Below are 24178 nucleotides of genomic sequence, written 5' to 3' on the forward strand. Positions count from 1 at the left end.
TTTGATCCAGGTTTTCCTGATGCCGTCTGTTTTTTCAGGAGTGATCAACATCCCAGCCGTGGCCTTGGGAATGTTCTCGGGAGGTGTGATCATGAAGAAGTTCAAGCTGAGCATCATGGGAGCAGCCAAGTTTGCACTGGGAACGTCTCTTCTGGGCTACTTCCTGTCGCTTTTCTTCTTCGCCATGGGATGTGAGAATGCCAGTGTGGCCGGCATCACCAGGTCGTACAATGGGTAGGACGAGACTTTAAGTTTGGACTTCGGTCAGTGGTGCTTCTGCTCAAATCTGAGGCCAGTTGCATAAACACAGCCATTGTGTTTAGACTTTGTCTTAAAAACTAGTCTGACCAACTCGCAGTTAGCCAAAGAGTAATCGGTCGTACTTTACTGATCAAATTAGTCCAGTCTACATTTTTATGAAAGTGGTTTTAAAAAATAGTCTTAAAGAAAAAAAATGACTTAGTGAAATGACTTCGTTGTAAGACTAGTCTAAGCAGTTTATGCAGCCGGTCTAATGGGGTCAAGCAAACAATGCTAAATGCAAATAATAAAATGCAACTATATCGTCATGAATAATTTGAATCGCAGAATAATTAGGATAATCATTGGGAGGAGAGGAAAACGCTTTGCATCTCTTTTGTTTATATGAATAATTGTTTACATTTACAATTTTTGTATATTTTACATTTGCCTGTGAAGTTCATGAAAAAAGATATTAAGGCTGGAAAAAATAATATACATTTATAATATATGTAAATGTATGTTTATATAAAAATAATCTAAATTCATTGAGATATTATTATAATTTTTATTCATAGTTTGAATTGTTTTTAGTTTTTTTAGTTAATTTTTATTAAAGTTTTCGTAGTTTTATTGTGTTTTGTAATTTTTTATTAGGTCTTTCTATATAGTTTTTATTATTATTTTATTATTATTATTATATTATCAAGATGAAAATGAGAAATGTAAGTAGCAAGTAGCAGAAATGAAATCAGTTTGTTTTTGGTTACACTTTACAATTTATTTGTTAACATTAGTTAACTAAATTAGTAAAGAACTAACAATGAATAAAACTTGTACTGCATTTATTAATCTTATTAATGTTATTATCATCATTTAGTTAATGTACTGTGAACATGAACATTTTTATTAACTTAACATTAACAAAGGTTGATAAATGCTGTAAAAATACATTGTTCATTGTTAGTTAATGTTAATGCATTAATGAGACCTTATTGTAAAGTGTTGCCATTGCCAATTTTTTTAATTATTTTATTTCAGTTAATGTTTCTTTTATTTAAAGTAACAAGATGCTTTTATTTTTAGTAATGATTTTAATTTCAGTTTTAGTTCAATAATCAAGATTTGTTCATAAATGTACCATAATAATTATGTATGAATTATATGATGTGCTTCATTTGCAAAATGATAAGTAACAGTATGCTTATGTCTAACAGGACGGAAAGTCTGTACAAAGTGGACAGTTCTCTCTTAGCGTCCTGCAACGCAGACTGTCAGTGTCCCGAAACAAACTGGGACCCCGTGTGCGGTGAGAACGGCCTCACCTACTTCTCCCCCTGCCTGGCTGGATGCCGGACGTCCCACGGCTCTGGAGTGGACACGGTAAGCGCGGCCTCTGAACCGAGAGCGTGATTCTGGAACAATGGCGTGTGTTTGTTGTCCTGTTCCCTTCAAAGAATGCGAGCGACATTGTGTTGTTTCATATGCCTTGAACTCGGGTTTTCCCAGCACTCTCTGAAGGGTGTGCACAACCTGTTTGTCTTCAGCTCAAAGGCTTCTCTGAAACTTCCTGAGACTGTTTCTTCCCAAACCTGGTCGGTTCTGTCTAAGCATCGTGTTTCATTCCATCTAAATGGCTGCGATACTCCCTGACTTTAATCTGCAGACTGTGTTTCCTCCCTCCCATCCTGTGTGTCCATTTCATATCTCAAGCATCTGTTATACGCACTGTCTTTTGTACCGTCCTTTCAGACTGTTGCTAAACAAAGAATTAATGTAATTTCAGACTTTAGATGAGAGAGGTCAACCAAAGAGCACATTGTGACTGTGCATTTGTTCAGCATGTGGAAAGTGTATATTTTTAGATGCTAAGATTTTTTTTGTCACCTTTTTATGACAAATTTTATATATATAAAAATATAAGTATAAATAGAACATCTATAATATAAACATCTCATTTATTTTCTCTCTCTCTCTCTATATATAAATATATAAACCTACCTTTGATTTTATTGTTATATGCTTCTGATGAATCCAGAAGTCAGTGTGATTTCGACTTGACTTTCTTTTATATATATATATATATATATAAACTACAATGTCTTTTAAAATAACACTTCTGTGCATTTTACATTTACAACAGTTTTACATTTTTACTTGTTACATTTGCCTGTAAAATTCATAGTAAAATGTATTAAGGCTGGACAAAATAATGCATTCATATTCATATGCCACATTAAAAATAGTCAATGCAGTGCACTCTACAATAGAAAAAGTACAAAATATAAATATATTACAATAAATATAATTGGTAAACAAATAACTTGAGCAATACACTTCATCTACATTGATTTCATAAGTTTTTATTTCGTTTATAAGCAACTACAATAACTTCAAGTACATCTTTACATTTGCCTGTGAAGTTCATCAATGCAGTGCACTCCACAATAGAAAAAGGAGAAAATAATAAATATAATTACAATAAATATTATTGGTAAATGGATAACTTGAGCAGTACTGTTCAATACATTTTATTTCATTAGATTTTTTTTAAAATGTATGAATATAACCACAATCCAAGAGAGAATCATCAATCATAAGATTTGTGCATCATGTTGTCATTTCTGATTAATCATGGGATGAGTAGCTCGTATCCTCTTAAATAATTTAAGAATTTTAATTTGTTTGCTTTTCATATATATATAAAGAGAGAGAGAGAGATTTTTTTGCTTGAAGATAGCAAGGAATAATCTGCATGAATAAAAAATGTAATGACATTTTTTGATTAAAGGCCCTATTACCCATACTTCATCAGACAGTAAATGCAATTGTAGATCTAGAAAAGTCCTTGTTAGAATTGTGGTTTGCACATCACTGCACTTGGTAAGTTGCAGCAATGTTGTAACTACCAAAAAATTGCTGCACAAAGTTGTTTTAAAAGTTGTTTTGCTGCATGAGGTGTGCTTTAAGTAGCGTCTGATCTGCTGTGTTTGTGTGTTTCAGGTGTTTGAGCAGTGCAGTTGTGTAGCAGTCGGGAATCATACGGCCAGTGTGGGCCAATGCAACAACACAGACAGCTGCCATCGAGTCTTCCTCTACTTCCTGGCTCTGTCTGTCATCACTTCCTTTATCATCTCGCTGGGCGGAACACCAGGATACATGCTGCTCATCAGGTGAATATCTGACCATGATTTATTGATCAGGAACTGCTGATGGTCCAGAGAATTACAGCTCACTTTAAGGAAAAATCACTCACCCTCAGGTCACCCAAGATGTAGATGAGATTGTTTCTTCATCAGATTTGGAGGAATGTAGCATTCCATCACTTGCTCACCAATGGATCCTCTGCAGTGAATGGGAGCAAGTGATGGAATGCTTCTTATAAATATTATAATATATAAATATATAATAATATATAAATATTGCATATAAGAAGTCTTGTTAAAGTGAATGTTTTGTTTACATGCTGAATTATCATTTCATAGAAAACCGAAAGAAAGCACAGAAAGGTCATCCAGTCATGTGTTTGGGTTTTTTTCTCAGTTCAAGCAGATAACAGATGAAAACCGACAGCATGTGTCGACGGCGCTAATGTGATTTTCCCCTCATTATTCCATGTCTCAGTTGAGGGCTGTAGGTCAGTCAAAGCTGTCGCTCGATTGAATGCAAAATCAGTCGAGACAAGTTTATGGTCAGTTGTGAAGTTCAGTAATCAGACTTGTGTCTTGAAAGGAAAAGCTTTACCACCAGGGACTGTCAGCTTTCTCCCAAAGCTCAGTCAGCTGACGCTGCTGGAATGCTCAGCCTCCCTCGGGCTAAATTAGGTTAGCAGCAGCAGCAGCGCTGGCCCGGCTTTGTTGTGAAATAAAAATTCCTGCATGTCTGTAGCTTTTGAGAGAAGACGTGATTAGTTTGGATGAAGTAATCTGCATATTGCTGTTGTGAAATTGTCTAGTGGCTTGATTTGATAGAATTCGTTCTGTCAGTACCAATAAAATTATGTCAGCAATTAATTTTCATAATAAATGTTTCTGGTCTTATGCACAATTCATCAATGCATGTTAAAGATTTTATTTGAACAAACTATAATCATTTTTGCTACTTTTTTCTTATTTAAAAATACAAATACAAATAATCAATAGTATCATAGTCTAACTTTTTGCAATATTCTATGCATTCTGAATGTTATTTTTTACATTTTTTATTCAAATACAGTGGATAAAGTAATCCACATATTGCTGATGTGAGGTTGTCTAGTGTTAGTGTTAGCAATTCATGGTACTGTCATAAAAGAGGTTAGGTTAATATAAAAAAAAAAAAATGTTGACCTATTCATTTTGATAATAAATGTTTCTGGTCTTGTGTACAATTCATCAATGTATATTACTTCAAAGAAGAATAAAAAAAGTTTTTCCAACAATATAATATCTGCTACTTTTTTTGCTGGCATGTAAACATACAAAATAGCATAGTATCATAGTCTTAACTTTTTGCAATATTTTATGAATGGTTTGCAAATGCCTTCATATGAAATCAAAATCAGCCCTATTTTTCTATTTATTTTCATAAATTGGATAATCATTGCACGTTATTCAATCCATAAAAATTATATATATATTTCTGCCACTTTTGTGCAGGCATATAAAAATTTAAATAACCATAGTATAATTGCCTAATTTTTCACAATACATCACTTTATGTAATTATTCAATATGCAACTTATGCAATTATTTAATCTATTATTATCATTAATTATAATAACAAAAAATACATTTATTCAGTTATTATATTATAGAAAATTTGGTTCTATTGTTTTTTGTTTGTTTTTTATATATATTATTTTATTTTTGTTACATGGATTCTTAAACTACCGGTATGTCCTATTTCTTGTAAGCAGTACATCTGTCAAACGTGTTTTCATATTATTCTAAAAGGAAGTAATCTAGCCGCTCTTTCTCTCGTTTCATCCACAGATGCATCAGACCTCAGCTGAAGTCTTTAGCTTTGGGTTTTCACACATTGACGACACGCACTCTAGGTGAGAGACGCTTTGGTGTTTGGTGCTGTTGATGTCTCTGCTGAATCATTTTGTAGTCACAGTGGTAATGATGATTTGTTTTGAAGCAGTAGTGGATGGTGTGGTGTTTTTTTGCCTTCCACAGCTGGAATTCCAGCTCCTATATACTTCGGAGCCATCATAGACACCACCTGTCTGAAATGGGGTCAGAAGAAATGTGGTGGGAGAGGAGCCTGTCGAATCTACAACACCACTGCCTACAGGTATTTGGCTCATCACCACACTTGACTTGCATATTTGCAGTGCAGTGTAGGGTTGGAATAAGTGAAAGTAGCAACACAACTAACTTATATTTTTGCTTATTCAAAAATACAGGTTTTCAAAATAAAAAAAAAAATTTTTTTAGCAGCAGCTACATCTACATCTGTTAGTAATCGGATTGAAGGCTCAATCAGACTGAAAAGCCTTCATGTAATCACCTCAATCGATCCAAATGAGCTCGATTTGAATTAAATCTCAGGTGTAGACCTGAAATCTGTTCAGTGGAAAAATTAAGCATGTAAACACCTGAATCCAATGATTTTCACAATTGGATTCATAAATACTTTGCACGTGATGTGTATGTTTACATGCATTTTACGTCTTACAAATGTGCGTTTATTTGCACCTCACGTCTTAAAAATATTGGTGAATATTGGACTGAATGTTTACTAAATATTTGCTAAAAACACTCTTGGCATATGTCAGCTTTCTTTTTTTGTGCACAATACATGTAATGCATGTGTAAATTAATATGCAAATTGGATTGCAACATTTAGGGTTCATCAGATTGGATTCATTCAGAAAGATTTTTGCATGTTGTATAGTGTGATGCTGTAATATGAAATTCAGTTGCACTTTATTTTACAATGTCCTTTTTAAAGTGTATTTGTACATTTAAGTACAGAGTAAAAATTAATTAACAACGTACTTGCTGTAGGGTTAGCATTATGGTTTGGTTTAGGGTTATTGCATGCAGCTATGCATAATTTACTGTTATTACTATAGTAACTTGTAACAAGGACAATGTAACAAACTGAAATTCTTGTGTACGTTAGATCTTGTGTTTATCATGGTTTCTGCAGATTTGATCAAGGTAAAAATAACTCCCTTTTAAGAATAAGTAAAGAAAATGGAAGGAATAAATGGAAGGGAACACAATATGTCAATATGTTCTCTAAATGTACATGTCTAGGGAGCACAAAATACAACTTCCAACAGATCTCCATTACTTTTAATTCACTTTAAGAAAAAATAAATGGCTTGAAGCTTGAATAGCTGTGCTCCAAATCACTAGAATATGGAAATAAATGTTACTGTACCTTCTGATCACATTGCAAAAAAGTGATATTTTTTCCTCAGTATTTTTGTTGTTTTTCATTGCAAATGTCTAATGACTCTTAAATCAAGATTACTTGAGAAGCAAAGAGACATAAGATAATAAATCTAAGAAATTAATCAAAATGAAGTAGGTTTATGATTAAAACAAGAACAAAACTGGACATGGAAAAATCAACCTAATTCAAAGGGAAGTTTTCATATCCCACTGACAGATATTTGTTCTTGTATTAAGCATAAAATCACTTAATTGTGTACAATTTATGAAGACATTTTACATTTGCAACTCAAGTAAACATCTTGATTTAAGCATGTTTAAATATTTGTATTGGAACGCAAAAATACAAAGATTTCATTTTGTGCAATGCATGCAACATGTCATGCCACGAGTTTATGAATTAAAGACATTCTGCTCCAATTTAAGACTTCTTAAGACCCCCAGAAACCCTGGTATGTCTAGGCTTGTAATTCTGTTCCGTTGACTATCCTGTATTTTCCTCTCCGTTGCTCAGGATAGCATATCTGGGCCTGACGCTGGGCTTGCGGACCGCTTCCTTCTTCCTATGCATTCTCGGGCTGGTGGTGTTACGACGGCACGTTCGGCGGCAAGAGCGCAACACGTTCGCAAACGGAGGCACGGGGGCCGCAGCCGGCGAACTGCAGGCCCTCAGGAAAGAAGAAAACAACAGCTGTAACTCGGACCAATGCCCGCGGACCATAGATTACGACCCGGAACAGGAGACGCGTTTGTGACTTGCGTACATGCACACGCACGCCTGCGCAGGGAGCAACAGGGCCGTGATGCGGCGTCTGTTTCACACTTTCTATCAGACTCATGTAAATGATGTGAAATAAGTCGTTTTTGATATAGTAGAAGTATTTCTTGAATGTACATGATGTTTTGGGTAAAAAAAGAATGTCTTACAAAGTACCTAACTTGTTTGGATTTAACGTAAAGAAGCTTTTAGAAGCGTCAGATGCCCAAATAGAGCACTGGATTTCCTCTCATTTAAGCCATCGTCGTGCACAGGCCCTATAAGGTTAACATGATTATACCTTGTGGGTACATGATCACGTCTGTTGTATCTCTCTCTTCTGCCATACACACAGATAAGATGCCTGAAACAGTTGACCACGACACTGTGTGCTTAATATAGGTAGGCCTTGTTAAGCGGGCTATAGGTTGACTAAGTTGTTGGAGATCTCGAATTGCGTCCCATTTGTATTGTCATGCAGGAACGAAACGCTCACCATTGTGCTTTTCAGTGTCACCTGACAGCAGTTCCTTCCATTTAAGAAACGCGCGAGGAACGGGCCAGAACTGTGCAAACAGGTGCGTGACACCGTGGGTATGTAAGTAATCATCTTCATGATCGATGTTGTGCAATGTCACTGTGCGAAATGTTGTGCGTGTGTGTGTCGTTACGTGTGAACGTGTGCATTCCTGTGCCAAAAAAACACAAAAAGTGCGAGAAAGCAAAGTCAACATGGTCTATTCTCAGGTCGTTCAATCAATTGTTCCTCAAATCTGCAAATAATATTATTTTATATATTTGTATAAATCATTGTCTGGTTTCAGCTGGCAAAAATGTTCCTTTGTCCTTGGCAAGGTTTGTTCATTTCGGGCAACTGAAGTTTACCAGTTAAACAAAGAATTTTTATTTGTGACTTGTAAAGCAAATAAAATGAGTGGCATTTATTACTTGCTTTTACGTTAGGCAGTATATAATTTTATTTGCTGGAATGTTTTTTGTATACTTTAAAGTGAATATCCTGATGTGTAAAAAAAAATGCATTTATGTGAAAGATTAGATACGTTCCTTTAAAAATAAAATGATTAACTTCATTCCGAGAGAGAACTACAATCAGTACCGCTTTTCGCTTTAATCGTGAAAATGGCATATACAATCACAGCAAAATGTAAACGAGGCACTTAGGCAGGTGATTTTTGCACCCATTAGAAGAACATAAGATTAATAAAATAGCATATTCAACCACATTTAACTGGAAGATACCGATACAACAAAGGCATAAACAATCCCCTTATAAGACATTTCAGAACATTTTCCATCCTTAGGGAATCAGCCAACCATACCATCTTGCATAGCAATGACAACTAAGAACATTTTCAGTTTTCTCCCTAATTTTTCTGCGTCTGAGGGAGAGGAAGTACGCGTGGAAGCCTTGTGCATCATAGACGCATGTACTGACAGCATGGTTTTCTACGCCCACATGGTGGGTGACGGCTTATTCTTAGTAAATGGGGAAAAAATTATAATCTTATTCCAAAAAATCTGATTTAGCCGTGTGGTTTTTTTTCTGTCTTACAGTGCAGGATAATTTTCACAGTCTTTTAATCTTCACACAAGTCTAAATAGTTTTAATTGTAACATTTTGTGACTAGAATAGGCGAACAATTAAATAAAATACCCAGCCCTCACCAATAACAGAGTAAATCTCACCAAAAAAAATGCAAGCTATATTTGGCATAAAGAAAATTAATAATTCTCATCAGTGTAACACATCTGGACATTTGTTTTTGTAAATTCATTGTTTTGAATATTCATCATTACACTAAAATAAATGTATTGCTTATTCTTTTTTTATTTTGAAAATGCATGGAAGCCCATTTCTGCTTTTTATATCTCACAATTCAGACTTTTTTTTTCAGAAAAAGAACTGCGATATATAAACTAATATAAAATTCTGAGTTTATATTTTGTAATTTTGATTTTTATATCTCTTTTTATTCACAATTCTAAGTTATTTTTTCTCAGAATTGTGAGACATATAAAAAGAGATATAAAAATCAGAATTACAAAAACTCAGAATTTTTATTTTCTTGAAATTCTGAGTTTATATATCGCAGTTCTTTTTCTCGCAATTTTTTTGTTCCTGCCACAGACTAAAAATTTTTTTTTAAGAATCTCACAATTCTAACACTTCTCACAATTGTGAGTTTATATCTAGTAATTCTGACTTTTTTCCTCAGAATGCAGAGTTTATATCTTGCAATTCTGAGAAAAATGTCTGAATTGTGAGGTAAAAAGTCACAATTACCTTTATGATTTTTATCCCATGGCAGAAACAAGCTTCCATAAAAATGTGCTTAATTGTAATGAAACTTTTTTAAACTGTAATAAAAATGCAAAACAAGAAATAAATCTTAATACTTTAATTTTCTTTATACAAAATATAATTTGATTTTGGGGTGAAATATGGCCTGGACATGTTTTGTAAGATTCAACAATGTTAAGCATCAATAGCACAAAACCATCTACCTCAAATGGACTCAAAGTTAAGAAATGATCACTTATCTCTACTGGACTGTGAAATCGGTTTAATTTCACATTTCAGCATTTGTTTAACAACTAACAGCATTTGAACTCAGGTGTAATTGACCTACCTCTCCAGACTCGAGAACAAACACACTAACCGCTCGCTAACAGACTGTTTGCTCAGCCCGGAAATAAATGGTCTCATTGTGATGTTTACTTCTTACCTGTTGTTTATGTGTATACGGTTTTGCTTCTTAATTAAAGTTGATCAAATGACTAATGCAGCCTGTAATGTATGTTTTCTTAGATAGGCTTCCATAATGTCGTCTTTGGAAAATATGAATGGAAATATTGCTGTGGAAATATGCTTAAAGTTCTTCAGAAAGTATTACAATCGTACTACTATTGACTCATGTTTGCATGTTTCTGGATGTTGCACGACTAACCTGGTTTGATATGCACTTTTAAACAAAATAAGGGAGAGAATCTAGCAGAGGAGAAGGAAAGCAACACAAGGTATTTCAATGCAACATGCAAACATCAGTCACTATGGCTTTTTGACTAAATAACATACAGTTTCCTGTAAACATCAATGAGTGTTGGGTTTCAGTCGCTCTATTCGCAGACAGCCACATTATGCAGCAATCTCAAAATACAGCACTGCACCAATTCAACATCAAAGCCGGAAAACCGCTACTTCAAATGTGTGGTGAGCAGGAAACCTGACGGGATGTGATGTCATGAACTGACTGTCAAGAACTCGTAACAGTTTGCATGTCATGCTACCAGGTGAGTGTATGAGAGGAACTGAGCATGACCGTGATTATTGTGCATTAACGTACAGGTTTCCAGTGTGTCCACTTGCCTAGTTGTCTTTTTTGTCTCCACTGTCCAGCTGATTCTAAAAAACGAGACAAAACAAGAAAAAAAAGTGTTGCTTATCTAAACAACGATTCTGTATTGTTCTTGGTCCTTACTTAATATCTGTAACAAATATCCTTTTTTTTAATAATTTTTGTCGGGATGCACAATAATATTAAATGGCATTGATGGTACAAGTAATTTATTTTATTTACAAACAGTATTTGTCAGTATTTTATGCTAGATTTTATAAATAACTAAATTTGAATTCATCTTTGTACTTTGTTTAATTTATTACAATTTTAATATTTTGAGGGTATCATTTGAAGCATGGAAGCTGTTAAACGGTATTTGTTTACAACATGCAAAACAATATAGATATAAAATATCTGCCACTACTACTTTTCAATGTTACTTAATTGAGATAATAGTTAATTAGATTTTATTTTTATATTTAAAGTATTTGAAAATTTTATTTTGATATTAGCTTATAATATTAGCTATATAACTATATATATTTTATACTATACTATACTATATATATATTTTTTTTTTCCAGTTTTAAAGTTTTAGTAATTTTGTCATTTTTATTTTTTAATTATGTATTTATTTTTAGTAAATGCCTATAGATTTTAAGTGTTCTTTTTTTTTTTTTTACTTTGTTTATTTTTTATAGGAAAGTTATATTTTCCATTTTCATTTTATTTCAAAGTTTTAGGGTTTTTTTTGGCAAATGTCTATATAGATTTAAGTTTGTTATTTTAGTACTTCAGCTTTAAAAGAAAGTTTGTATTTATTATAGGAAAGTTATATTTTCGGTTTTAATTTTAAAGTTTTACTCATTTTGTTTGTTAATTTTCTTTTTCCCTTTTTTTTTTTGTAAATACGTGTATGTAGTTTTTTATTTGTTTTTTTATTTTTAGTAATTCAACTTTAAATTAAAGTTTGTTTTTATATTTTATTCTGGTTAATTTTCTTCTCATTTAAATACACTGAATAAAACTAAAACCGAAAAACATTAAAAAATTTACAATGATAACAGCTTCTTTCTAAGCACTTGTATATCATGTGGTTGGTTTGAATTTTCGATGTGTGTGTTACCTGAAGCTCCTGGTGCTCTTGAAGGAGACGGTCGTATTCTTTGGTCAGTCCTTCAGTTTGTTTCTTCATGGCGTCCAAATCTGACTTTGACTTTTTCAGAACTACAGAAAAACAAACAGCTTTAACTTGTAGAGCTACTCTATTCCAGGTCATTTATTTGATTGTAATTGTGAAGCAGAATGAGTGTCGAGTGTCTGTATGGCCTGTGCTCACCATCGGTGCTGCTCTTCAGCTCCTCTGTCAGTCTCTGCACCTCTTTCTTCAGGAGTTTGTTCTCTTCTGGATCTTGTGTCTTCCCTCCTTCTCCTTTAGCGTCTGTAAGTGCCTGAGGATGACAGTCATTTGTACTTCTATTACTAAATGTTCTTTAAGGACACCAGTCTCTAAAACGCTACAAATTATTTTATTCCTCCTCATCCAAGATTATAATTTGGATAACTTGATCTAACAAGCTATATTTTACCCCAAATTTAAAAGAATAAAAAATACATAAAATAACTGTTTTGTATTATTTTTCTGACAAGTAAATTCTTAATTGAAAATGTTTTTCTTTATGTTTGTCTTCTGATCGCTGGGCGAAATATAGTGCAGGTTTCATTGAAGTAAAAACTTTGCATTATTTTCATGACAATTGAATTCTTAATTAAAAATATTCTTTTTATTCCTCCTCATCCATGTTTATCACTTGGATAACTTGATAATTATTGAGCTGTGACTGCTGTAAAAATGGTATGTCCAGGTCATATTTCACCCCCAAAATCAAAAGAAAAAAACGTTATGCATGAAGAAATTTAAAAATTTTGCATTATTTTCATGAAATTTAAATGTTTAATTACACATATTATTTGTAATTTCTGTCTTTTGATTTTGGGGTGAAATGGGGTGCAGGTTTCATTTAAGTACTTTGTTTGCATTATTTTCATGACAATTAAATTGAAAATATTTTTTAGGTCATATTTCACCCCAAAATCAAAAGAAAAAAAAATTGTTATCTTATGCAAGAAAATAAAACTTTTTTGCATTATCTTCATGAAAATAACATTCTTGATTGAAAATATAATTTCTATAAATCTATCCCTTAATTTTGGGGTTAAATGTGGTGTAGGTTTCATTAAAGTAAAAATTTTTTACATTATTTTCATCACAGTTAAACTCTTAATTGAAAATATTATTTCTATGTATCAGTCTTTTGATTTTGGGGTGAAATGTGGTGCAGGTTTCATGGGATTCCAGCTTTTTAAGGCTTTTAACCTGTTTAAGCATCTCATTGTCCTCCATGTATTTCTTGGCAGCTTTGTTGGCGCTTTCAGCCTGAGTCTGCATAGCGGCGCTGGTGCCGATGGCTGTGGCCAACTGGTTAATCAGAGTGATGACTCTCCTCATGACACTGTGAGAAAACAGCACCAGAGTTCAATATCACAAGACAAACTGCCAATGGGTATTGTCATTCATGTCGATTAATGCGTACAGCCACAGGAAGAGCGAGAAACCAGAGATGTAGAGGTTCCTCTGGGCTCGGAAGAGCTTCATGTGCATGTGGTCGAACGTGTTGGGGTAAAGTTTGGAATCTTTGCTTCGGTCAGCAGTCGAGTACTTCCTCACCTCCCGCAGGGCATCTGCAGCAGGTTAAAACACAACTCGGGTCATTTTTTATTTAAATGTGCTCATTTTCAGGCCATCCAAGATTTAGATGAGTTTGTTTCTTCATCAGATTTGGAGAAATGTAGCTTTGCATCACTTGCTCAGCAATGGATCTCTGCAGTGAATGGGTGCCATCAGAATGAGAGTCCACACAGCTGATAAAAACATCACAATAATCCACAAGTAATCCACACCACTCCAGTCCATCAGTTAATGTGTTGTGAAGCAAAAAGCTGTGTGTTTGTACACAAATCCATCAAGACATTTTAAACTTCAAACTCTTGTTTCGGCTAAATATGAGTCCTCTATCCATAATATTGTTTGCTCCAGTGAAAAACTCATCTCATCGGAATCAGGAGAGAAATCTGCCCAGATCAAGCACCGTTTACAAGCCAAAACAGACCTAAACAAATATGTGAGTGGATTTTGATGTGAGACACAACAGAAAATTGATTTTTTCACTGGAAGAAGCGTTATTATGGATTATAGACTATGAAACAATGGTTTAAAGTTAAAACGTCTTAATGATGGATTCGTTTCTTACAAACACAGCTTTTCGTTTACAAGACATTAACTGATGGACTGGAGTGGTGTGGATTATTGTGATGTTTTTATCAGCTGTTTGGACCCTCATTCTGACGGCACCCATTCACTGCAGAGCATCCATTGCTGAGCAAGTGATGTACATTTCTCCAAATCTGTTGGACAGCCTGAGGGTGAGTAAATTCTCAGCTATTTTTATTTTTGGGGTGAACTATTCCTTTAAGACATGGCAATAAATAAAGAAAATGACATACCAAGAAAGAGAACTATGAGGATTATTATCATGGTGAGAAAGCCCTTGTTCCGGAACTGGGAGAGACGGTTCCAGATGCTCCATTTGAAAATACTTTGCCATCTGCAAACATGGACGTCAGTAAGAGCAAGTGGACAACAGCGAACACAAATGGATTACAAGGGAACATTTTACCTTTGAGCTGAGATGAAAGGCAGGCAAAAGATGAGGAGAACACCCATCTCCACATACAAGAACGATGCAACCGCAGTCCACTGCAAGGTCATGTTGTATCAGCTGTATGACAAAACTATGGGTTAGTCTTTTATATACATAAACGTTTACATAATGCTGTACCAGATTGGAAAAAAATGCATAATTCCTTACTAGTCAAAGCTGTTATTATTCTCAGATAATCTACTTGTGGCCTTGATAATGGCATTTCACCTGCATCTTGCAGTTGAACACTTTAACAGGAAGCATGTCTTATGTTTGTACCACACACAACATATAAAAACAGTATTTAGAAGTGCAGTACAATTATCAGACCGTAGTCAAAATGCACAAGTGTTGCATTATATTGAAAGTTGAGTGTAAAAGATTATTAAAATAAGATGTGATCAAACAGGAAACGAACACACGGTAAGTCAAGACAAAACTCAAGCGCAGACGAACTAGAAATCGGTTTACATCTCACCTGCGAATGAAGAAATGCTCCTCCAGGAAGATTTCGGACGAACGACACGCTTCAGAAAGCTAGACTAAACGCGCGAGTGACGTCATCAGACCGCGCGCTTTGCATCGTGTGCCACTAACCGAATAAAGTGTTTTTCACAATAAAATATTAAAATACAATGATTATAATTAATCTATTGTCCATAGCAAATACCACGGGCAAGTAGTAAATAAAGCCAACAACTAATATAAAACAACCGATTAAAATTGTGTATTTTAAACAGAACAGAACAATCGTGCATGGGGTAATAATATTAATAATAATGCTCTCAGATTCAACGTATACCAAAGAATAACTCAATTTACCCATATATTTTTCTTTGATCAGATAAATTAATTAAACTCGCTTTGTAGCGCTGCAATTTTCATAAATACCCACAAGAGGGCGCAACACATTTAAGTTTATTAGATTGAATTTGAAGCAGTGTAATTCACAAAAACACATTTAAGTTCCATAGACTCGATTTTTAGCGCTGTGATTTCGATCATCTCAATCATCTGACTTCTGAAGTTAACTTAAATGTGTTTTGTGAATTACACTGCTTCAAATTCAATCTAATAAACATGAATATCTTGCGCCCTCCTGTGGCGATTTTTGTGAATAACAGCGCTGCAAATCGAGTCTATAGAACTTGAATGGGTTGCGCCCTCCTGTGGTGATTTTTGTGAATTACAGCGCTGACTAATCAACTTAAATGTGTTGCGCCCTCCTGTGGTGATTTTTGTGAATAACAGCGCTGCAAATCGAGTCTATTGAACTTGAATGGGTTGCGCCCTCCTGTGGTGATTTTTGTGAATTACAGCGCTGACTAATCAACTTAAATGTGTTGCGCCCTCCTGTGGTAATTTTTGTGAATTACAGCGCTGCAAATCGAGTCTATTGAACTTAAAATAAACAGGTTGTGCAAGTGTAATTGGTTATTTTTCCACAGTGACAATGATGACCATAAACATTGTATTATTTAAAAGAAAGTACAAAGTCTTGATGTTTTAACTAAAAAGATAATAATAATAAAAGTAATAAATTCTAATGTAATAGACCAAAAATAGTGGTGAACCCAGTGGTTAAACACTAGAATCATGAAACCGCAACAGAGATGTGATCAAATCCTACAGATGAAGTGACTGTCTTTTACTCAGCCTAAACTTGTGTTCAGATCAACTTAAAATCTTTATGATCCAGAAAACAACCCCAGTGCAACATCACAGCCTCTGTGGCTCAGTGTTTAAAGCTTTCAATCTCAAGCACCAACATCTGGGCTCAAATCCCATAGCTGATAAAGTTATGCATCATTTACAACAAATCTCTCAATAAAATCCTGTTCAAAACCCTCACCAGCGCCACAGACTCAGTGGCGCAGGAGATAAAGCTCTGAGTTTTAATCGTGGAGGTCTGAGTTCAAATCTCACTATTGCTCACTTTAAACTGATCTCATCCAACAAAGTCACTCAAACTCCACAAATCAATGTCAGATCTGTGACGGTCCAGTGCATAAACACATGTTCTCTGAACACAAGGCTGTGATGGAGACGTGGGTTCAAATCCCACTGATTACTTTAAGCTCTTTATTGGGAAATCACAGGTAAACAGTCAGATATAAGTTCCTTCATGTGTTCCAGCAAGAGATCTGTGGCTCACAGGTAAGAGCGCTGCCTCATGGTTCAGAGGTTGCTGGTTCAATCATTCTGGAGAGACACGATATAAACAAAGACATTATTAGACATACTGCATATTAAAAAAATCTAAATTAAAATAATAGTTAATAAGTGTAAGTTAACTACATAAACTGAATTCCTAAACAATGCAGAGTATAACATCCTTAAGTAATTAGTTAAGTTAGTTCAATGGGCTTTTCTCCCCGGTTTATTTCTTAGGCAGTTTTAATTAAATAAAAGTGCATATACATTGACATTTTGGGTTTAAAAAATATATAAATGCTTCAACATAAACTGCATTAAGCTCGTTTATCCACACTTGTAAAGCAGAAATTGACTACATAAACATATGCAGTGTAAAAACAAATATATCGCAGAGTATATTATACTTCAGTAATACTGTAACAGTAATATTTTGGTTCATGCCACTTTTCTCCCCAGTTTAGTTCTATTGATGTTTTTCACTAAATAAATGCATATATACATTTATACACTGGGTTTCAAAAAGATTTAATATATAATTGCATTAACTGGTTAATCCACTATTGTTTAGTGGTCTAGAATTGTTAAATCACTAAATTATAGGTAGTAAAGAACAAAACAAAAGCACTAAGTGTCTATCAAGACAGAGCTAGTTAGAAGATGGGACTGTCTGAATGCACTACTAGCTGTGTAATAACAAAAACCCTTTTAAGCATGATTTTAGTTCCAATACCTCATCGAAATTCACGTTTTGAGACTTTCAGTCCAAGTGTGTTCGCTTTGTAGTGAGACGCATTAAATGCAACACATCCGATCAATCATATGAACTGACAAAGGTTTCTGCTATGGAATATCTTACAGGCACACATATAAACTGAAACAACGACTGTTATACAGAGAAGTTGACTTTATGCGGAAAGTTACTTACAGGTAAGCGCTTTATCCCACAGTGTGTTGGTTTGGTTTGCGCTTGAGCTGAAGTATGTGAGGTTTAAGAGACATTTAAGAGCAAATAATCTGCAGGAGCTGAGCGTGGTGTTATTGTGACTGTCATCAAGCGTCATGTTGACAAACAACAGAGGAAGAGACTCTGAGTGAAGGTGAAACCCGCGTGCGCCGCCTAGTGGAGCGGATGGAAAACAGCACTGGACTTCATACGAGCTGCATACAGTCTCCTATTAAATACAGCTCTGTGGCGCAGAAAGAAATTGCTCGCTTTGGAAGAAGATCGGCAGTAGGAAATAAATATATTTTGGGGATACTCAGGCCTGGTTTCAACATTAAAGAACGCATGTCACACCTCTGTTCATCAGTTTGCACTGGCTACAAAAAATAAATAATAAAATAAACATTATGCACTTACCAACTGAGCTACCAGAAAAGAGCTTTCAACACAGCCACTTATGCCGGCTTAATGTCTTTCAAAAAGAATTCAAAAGCTTGTATTTGATTTGGAGCCTTGCACTATGCAATAGTAGATTTAAAGATGAGAGATGTAATGTACAGCTTCAGCTTTGCCTGTTATTAATGCACATTGCAGTTAAAACTATATTGAAACAAACAGCAAACAACAGTGAAGTGCTGCTATTTCACAGCAAAAAAGGGCATTTACATAGACATAAATATATAGTGTGTGTGTGTATATATATATATTTACATTTACATTTAGTCATTCAGCAGATGCTTTTATCCAAAGCGACTTACAAATGAGGACAATGGAAGCAATCATGTAGCAAGGGTTTTTTAAATAATATAATAAATAAAAAGAAAACTGATAGAATAGAAAAAGAACAGAGCAAGCTAGTGTTAGAGGTCTTTTTCGCTTATGTTAATTGTATAATAAATGAAAACAGATAGAATACAAAAAGATTAGAAAGCAAGTTTTTTTAAAAGAAAACAAGCAGCAAATGAATAGAGTGCAAGTCTAAAAGGGACAAGTTTTTTTTTTTTAAGAATAGGATTAATACAAGTGCTATAACAAGTCTCAGTTAGCTTAACGCAGTACACGTAGCAAGTTTTTTTTTTAAATCATATAATAAATAAAAAGAAAACAGATAGAATAGAAAAAGAACAGAGCAAGCTAGTGTTAGAGGTCTTTTTCGCTTATGTTAATTGTATAATAAATGAAAACAGATAGAATACAAAAAGATTAGAAAGCAAGTTTTTTTAAAAGAAAACAAGCAGCAAATGAATAGAGTGCAAGTCTAAAAGGGACAAGTTTTTTTTTTTTTAAGAATAGAATTAGAATAGATTAGAATATATATGAAGTCTCTTCTGCTCATCATGTCGGCATTCATTTGACAAAAAATACAGAAAAAAACACTAATACAGTAAAATATTATTACCATTTAAAATAATGGTTTTCTATTTTAATAAACTTTAAAATATAATTTATTTCTGTGATCAAAGCTGAATTTTCAGCATCATTACTCCAGTCTTCAGTGTCACCTGATCTTCAGAAATCATTCTTAAATGCGGATTTATTATCAATGTTGGAAACAAAATCTCATGTAAAATCTTATGTTAAAATATATTACATGAAAGAAGTTTGGGAATGACTGCATTACATGTAAATAAGAAATATCATGAATTTGTCAATTTTAATGTGTTTGAAAGATAAAAAGCTCTCCAAAGACATAGTAATACATAGTTAATGAATTTTTATTTTTTTTAATTATATAAATTTTTCAGCATAAAACCGCATACATATTCAGATGTTTTTCATTTGTGCCTTTTTTACAACTTATAAAACAATGCATTTATTAAAAACAACTACGCAGAGCCGTATGTATTGTGAAGGAAGTCAACGACGGCAGACGTACTGGACAGATTATTGAACACCCTCCTCTCGGGCTGAGAGCTGATGCGCTCCAGCATGTAAATCAGGTGATGGTGGAAACATGTGAACGGGGTCCCGTGTTCCACTGCGATGTCCACCCAGTCCCACACGCACTGCAGCGGGGTCTCCTCGTACCCAGCAAACATGGCAGGATTGGCCAGCAATCCCCGAGCAGCCATCACGCCTGCAGAAGGGCAAAAATATCAGATACAAATACAGCTGAAACAAGAAGAGTAATGAAACCAGATGCCGATTAAATGACACACACCGTCCACCCCCGTGAGCTCGTAGACGGCCTCCACGTCCTGCATGCTCTTGATGTCACCGTTAGCGATGACCGGGATGGAAAGACTGTCCTTGATGGTCTTAATGGCGTCATAGTGAACAGGCTGGTGCCTCTCGTCGGCTGTACGACCGTGAACTGTAATCCAGGAGACTCCTGCTGCCTCCATCTTCTGACAGAGATCCACCGTCTTCCTGACATCTTTGTGAATTCTTAGGACAGGTCATATTTATTTATATAGAGCGTTTTCACTATGCATATTTCAAAGCAGCTTTACAGAAAATCATGATGTTAATGTTTATAATATCTTCATGTCTTATTAGTGGCATTTAGCAGATTAGAGCTGGGTGATAATATTTTGCTTCAATACAAGGAATCAAGCAGTTGAGATTTGCTATATAGTATATATCGCCTTACACAAGTATACTGTATATGCAGATAAAGTTGGACATGCTTACATATACCCAACTACAGAGCTGGACAATAATGCAGTTATATTTGCGACAAAAAAACAGGCAGTTGAGATATTTTATGTAGTATATATATATTACTTTATGTGATTAAAATAAGATAAGACTATATTTTATCCCCAAGGGAGAATTTAGACGTTACAGCAGCATGGACAAGACTGTACAAAAAACACAAAGGAGAATGAAGAAAAAATAAAATAAAAATAAGAAAAAACTTTACTAATCACTATACACATCAAGAATATTAACATCCACTGAAAAGTATTGCACTTAAGAAAACAAGAGAGCATAATTACACAGAGAGCAGAACACACAATAATATAATAACAGATATATAAATATGAAAAAACAAACTAATTAATAAATATACTGAATATGGGTAAATATACCATACATGTGCATATAAAGATAGACATATATTTATATCCAACTTTATATAAAGAGCTGGATGATAATTTAGTTACATTTTTGTGGAAAAAAAAAAAGGCAGTTGAGATATGTATATGTAGTATATATATTGTTTTATGCGTGTATACTGTACGTATGCAGATAAAGTTGGACGTACTTGTATAACTAACTTTATATAAAGAGCTGGGTGATAATATAGTTACATTTTCAGTTAAAAATCAGGCAGTTTTGCTATATGTGGAAGACTTGTGGAATCGTTTTGTTTTGTAAACGGTCCAACAATTTAAACACCTTTAAAATTAAATAACAAATTTTTTGTCAAAAAAAAAAGAAAAAGAAAAAGTTTTCTAACAAAAATACAAGCTTCATATTTTCTGCTTGTAAATCTCTGTAACGCCGTGTCCCTTTGACTTCCTTTGTAAGTGCAACCTTGAATATTTCTTAGCATGAACGTATTTTCTAGTCAAGAAATCATATGCTCACCTTATTTTAATGGATACTGCATAGTTGGGATTGTCGATTTGGTTTCGGACATGTCGAACCATGTCTTTCACTAGCTCAGGTTTGTTAATCAGACACGCACCGTAGCCTTCAGACACGGCCCATCTGCAACGAAAAACAAGTGAAATCTGCAGATCCTACAGATGCAATCTATGCAGAACATGTTCTAAGTTCAATAGAATTAAACCACCTGTCAATTACAAAGTTAGACATTTTTTCACCCCCACTTTGTTAGTTTATTCATTATTCTGGGTAATTTGATTACCATTTAGGTTTAGTACCCTCGTCTCAGTTTAACACAGTTAAATCAAAATTAAAGTTTAACAAAATTAAATTCAGACTGAAAAATGCACAAAAGAATCAGCAGTTTGCATCTGGCCCTGCACAGCACCTTTAGACATATATGTTGAGAAAGTCACTAGAAAAACCTACAATTTATATTTAATTCACTGCTTTAAAAATCTTTGTGTGAACTGTCATTGAGGGTAAATATTTGTGTATTTTTATGTTCTCTGAGATTACCTTTGTGGACAGCCACAGTTCAAATCCACCCCATCAGAGAAAGGGGAAACCACACACGCAGCATCTGCCAGCGTCTGCGCGTCCTTCGCAGCAAACTGCACAATCAAGGGTCGGTCAGCTAAGAAGCAAACAAACGTTAAAATGATAGGAGTAATTATTGAGCAGAAGGCTGTGCCAGTGACTCAATGAAAAGTAAAAGATTGCTTGCATCAAATTAGTCTCACTGAGGTCAAGGAAGAGTTTATGAGTAAACAGAATAATTTTCCCAATAACAAATGTTGGCAATTTTAATAAAATATTCGGACAATGAAATGTTCTCCTGTCTGGAAATGTTTATGGAAAATTAGTGAAATCATTTATGGAAAATGTTAATGCTGTGCAGCAACATATGCATGATGCACAGTATGATTTTTTTTTTGCGTGAAACAAATTTTATTTGAAAAGGTTCACTAATTTTTCAGTGGTTCAGCTAGGTCTGTTAGATTTACATTTGTTTGCTTCACCTCACCTAGAGCAGGGGAATTTAGCTGAAATAATCAAAGTCTGTTAAAAGCGCATGCATATAATCATGCAAAATTAAATAAATACTTCCCATCTTAATTCTGGCTGTTAATGTCAAAGGATCCATGCTCAGACTTTGTTATTTTAGCATAGATTCTACGGTCACTTGATAATATAGTTAATAATATCTGGCCAACTGTTTTATGCATTAACAAAATTATTAATTTTCCTATTTAACCAATTCCATGTTGTAATTCTGTAATAAACCCAGCATGGAAAAAAAGAAATGCATACAAACAAAAAGATAATCATTCTGGTAGAATATGTTAGTGAATATTTAGTTGTGAGCATCACATCAAAAACTAAATAAATATTTTACTTTTATTTTTGCATATATCTGGACCCATGCAGTGTATGGTAATATGAATACATTTTCATGTTTCATGTCAATGTTTTGTTTAATTTTGTATGATAAATAATTTTAATACAATGTTACCATTGTGATTGATGTATGTATGTGTATGTGTACACTGCCGTTCAAAAGTTTGGGATTCAAAAGTCATGGCTGCATTTATTTGACCAAAAATACAGAAAGAAAAATTAATATTATGAAATATTATTGCAATTTAAAATAATGGTTTTCTATTTTAATATACTTTAAAATATTATTTATTTCTGTGATCAAAGCTGAATTTTCAGCATCATTACTCCAGTCTTCAGTGTCACATGATCCTTCAGAAATCATTCTAATATGCTATTTTATTATCAATGCTGGTTAGAAAAAAGTTAAAAAGAACAGCATTTATTCAAAATAGAAATCTTTTGTAACAAAATACACTACCGTTCAAAAGTTTGGGGTCAATAATTTTATTTGTATTTTGAAAGAAATAAATGCTTTTATTCAGCAAGGATGTGTTAAATTGATGAAAAGTGATAAAGACTTCAATTAGAAAATTTCACAGGTTCCAAAAAAAAAAGCAGCTAAACTGTTTCCAACATTGATAATAAATCAGCATTTAAGAATTTATGTGACACTGAAGACTGAAGTAATGATGCTGAAAATTCAGATTTGATCGCAGGAAAAAAATACATTTTAAAAGTATATTAAAATAGAAAACCATTATTTTAAATTGCAATAATATTTCACAATATTACTGTTTTTTTCTCTCTATTTCTGATCAAATAAATTCAGCCTTGATGAGCAAACCACTTGAGAACCACTGGTTTGGAGGACAACCTGAAGAAAAAGTTGCATGAAGTACAACTTACTCTTATTGGTGGTGAATTCACTGTCTCTAGCTTTTGCAGAGCGCATGAAATCAGCTGCAACGATCATTGGGGTGAAACACACATCACAGTCATATCTCCTCACCAAACATCTGAAGGCCAGCCTGAAACAGCAAGAACAAACAACACAGGAAACCATTCAGAACAACACACATTACAGGAATCAATACAGTGTTGTCTCACTTACTTTGAGTAGCGGACCATGGGTGCACACACTCTGACTGGCCTTCCCTTGTGAAACAGGTCCATGATGTTCCCACTGTCCATTGGGATTTTATTGTGGACCTCTTGTCATAAATTCCGCAGTTTACAACCCTAAAAAGTCATTGGCAAAACGCGCGGTTCAAATACTCCCGTATTAAAATGTATTCCATTTTCATTACAAACAGGATACATGTATTCCGTAAAATATAAATAAGTAAATATTAGAGTAAACACGCGTGGTTACAACCGGCGTCATTAGTTTCACATGCGTAGTAGTCTCTCACTTCCGCGTGTCTTCTTCTTCTTATTCTTATGATGTTTAATGGCGGTTGGCAAACCAGCTTTTGGTGCATATTCCGCCACCTACTTCCGCGTGTCGGTGTTGGTGGGTGTGTTTAACCTTTGACCTCGTATCCACGAGAAAATAAAATCGCATTTATTTGCAATTATCATGTGATAAATAATTGAACAGAATACATTAGAACATCTAAAATTAGTTA

The 24178-nt window shown here is 34.2% G+C and overlaps 3 protein-coding genes across 9 annotated transcripts in view; 1 reads left to right on the forward strand and 2 right to left on the reverse strand.

The window, feature by feature from the left end:
- LOC107656392 (solute carrier organic anion transporter family member 1C1-like) overlaps window positions 1–9257 on the forward strand; it is a 46662-nt gene extending 37405 nt beyond the window's left edge. For all 5 annotated transcript variants that reach the window (XM_016444242.1, XM_016444243.1, XM_016444241.1 and 2 more), the window contains 6 exons: window positions 39–234; window positions 1458–1623; window positions 3244–3413; window positions 5214–5278; window positions 5403–5520; window positions 7147–9257. In XM_016444242.1, the coding sequence (XP_016299728.1) occupies window positions 39–234; window positions 1458–1623; window positions 3244–3413; window positions 5214–5278; window positions 5403–5520; window positions 7147–7387 (956 nt within the window). In that variant the 3' untranslated portion in view covers window positions 7388–9257. The remainder of the gene's footprint in view (window positions 1–38; window positions 235–1457; window positions 1624–3243; window positions 3414–5213; window positions 5279–5402; window positions 5521–7146) is intronic.
- A 1143-nt stretch (window positions 9258–10400) lies between these two features.
- LOC107656426 (B-cell receptor-associated protein 29-like) lies at window positions 10401–15062 on the reverse strand. Of its 3 annotated transcripts, none has more exons than XM_016444292.1 (8): window positions 14988–15062; window positions 14486–14587; window positions 14313–14413; window positions 13343–13490; window positions 13126–13261; window positions 12088–12199; window positions 11875–11975; window positions 10401–10813 (listed from the first exon to the last, which is right to left on the reverse strand). In XM_016444292.1, exons 2-8 carry the CDS (start codon window positions 14575–14577, stop codon window positions 10778–10780), a joined length of 726 nt encoding a protein of 241 aa, XP_016299778.1. In that variant the 5' UTR covers window positions 14578–14587; window positions 14988–15062; the 3' UTR covers window positions 10401–10777. The 3 variants fall into 3 exon arrangements, with proteins under 3 accessions (XP_016299778.1, XP_016299780.1, XP_016299779.1); XM_016444294.1 differs by having other exon boundaries at window positions 14486–14597; window positions 14990–15060; XM_016444293.1 differs by lacking the exon at window positions 14988–15062 and adding an exon at window positions 14678–14701.
- Window positions 15063–19331: 4269 nt separating this feature from the next.
- dus4l (dihydrouridine synthase 4-like (S. cerevisiae)) lies at window positions 19332–23984 on the reverse strand. The gene is made up of 6 exons (XM_016444031.1): window positions 23662–23984; window positions 23457–23578; window positions 21687–21804; window positions 21147–21269; window positions 19771–19997; window positions 19332–19686 (listed from the first exon to the last, which is right to left on the reverse strand). The coding sequence occupies exons 1-6, from the start codon at window positions 23739–23741 to the stop codon at window positions 19436–19438; spliced, it is 921 nt and encodes a 306-aa protein (XP_016299517.1). The 5' UTR covers window positions 23742–23984; the 3' UTR covers window positions 19332–19435.
- Between the last annotated feature and the right edge of the window lie 194 nt (window positions 23985–24178).

The sequence above is a fragment of the Sinocyclocheilus anshuiensis genome, unplaced genomic scaffold (assembly GCF_001515605.1).
Source record: "Sinocyclocheilus anshuiensis isolate Anshui unplaced genomic scaffold, SAMN03320099.WGS_v1.1 scaffold183, whole genome shotgun sequence".
Classification (NCBI taxonomy): Eukaryota; Metazoa; Chordata; class Actinopteri; order Cypriniformes; family Cyprinidae; genus Sinocyclocheilus; species Sinocyclocheilus anshuiensis.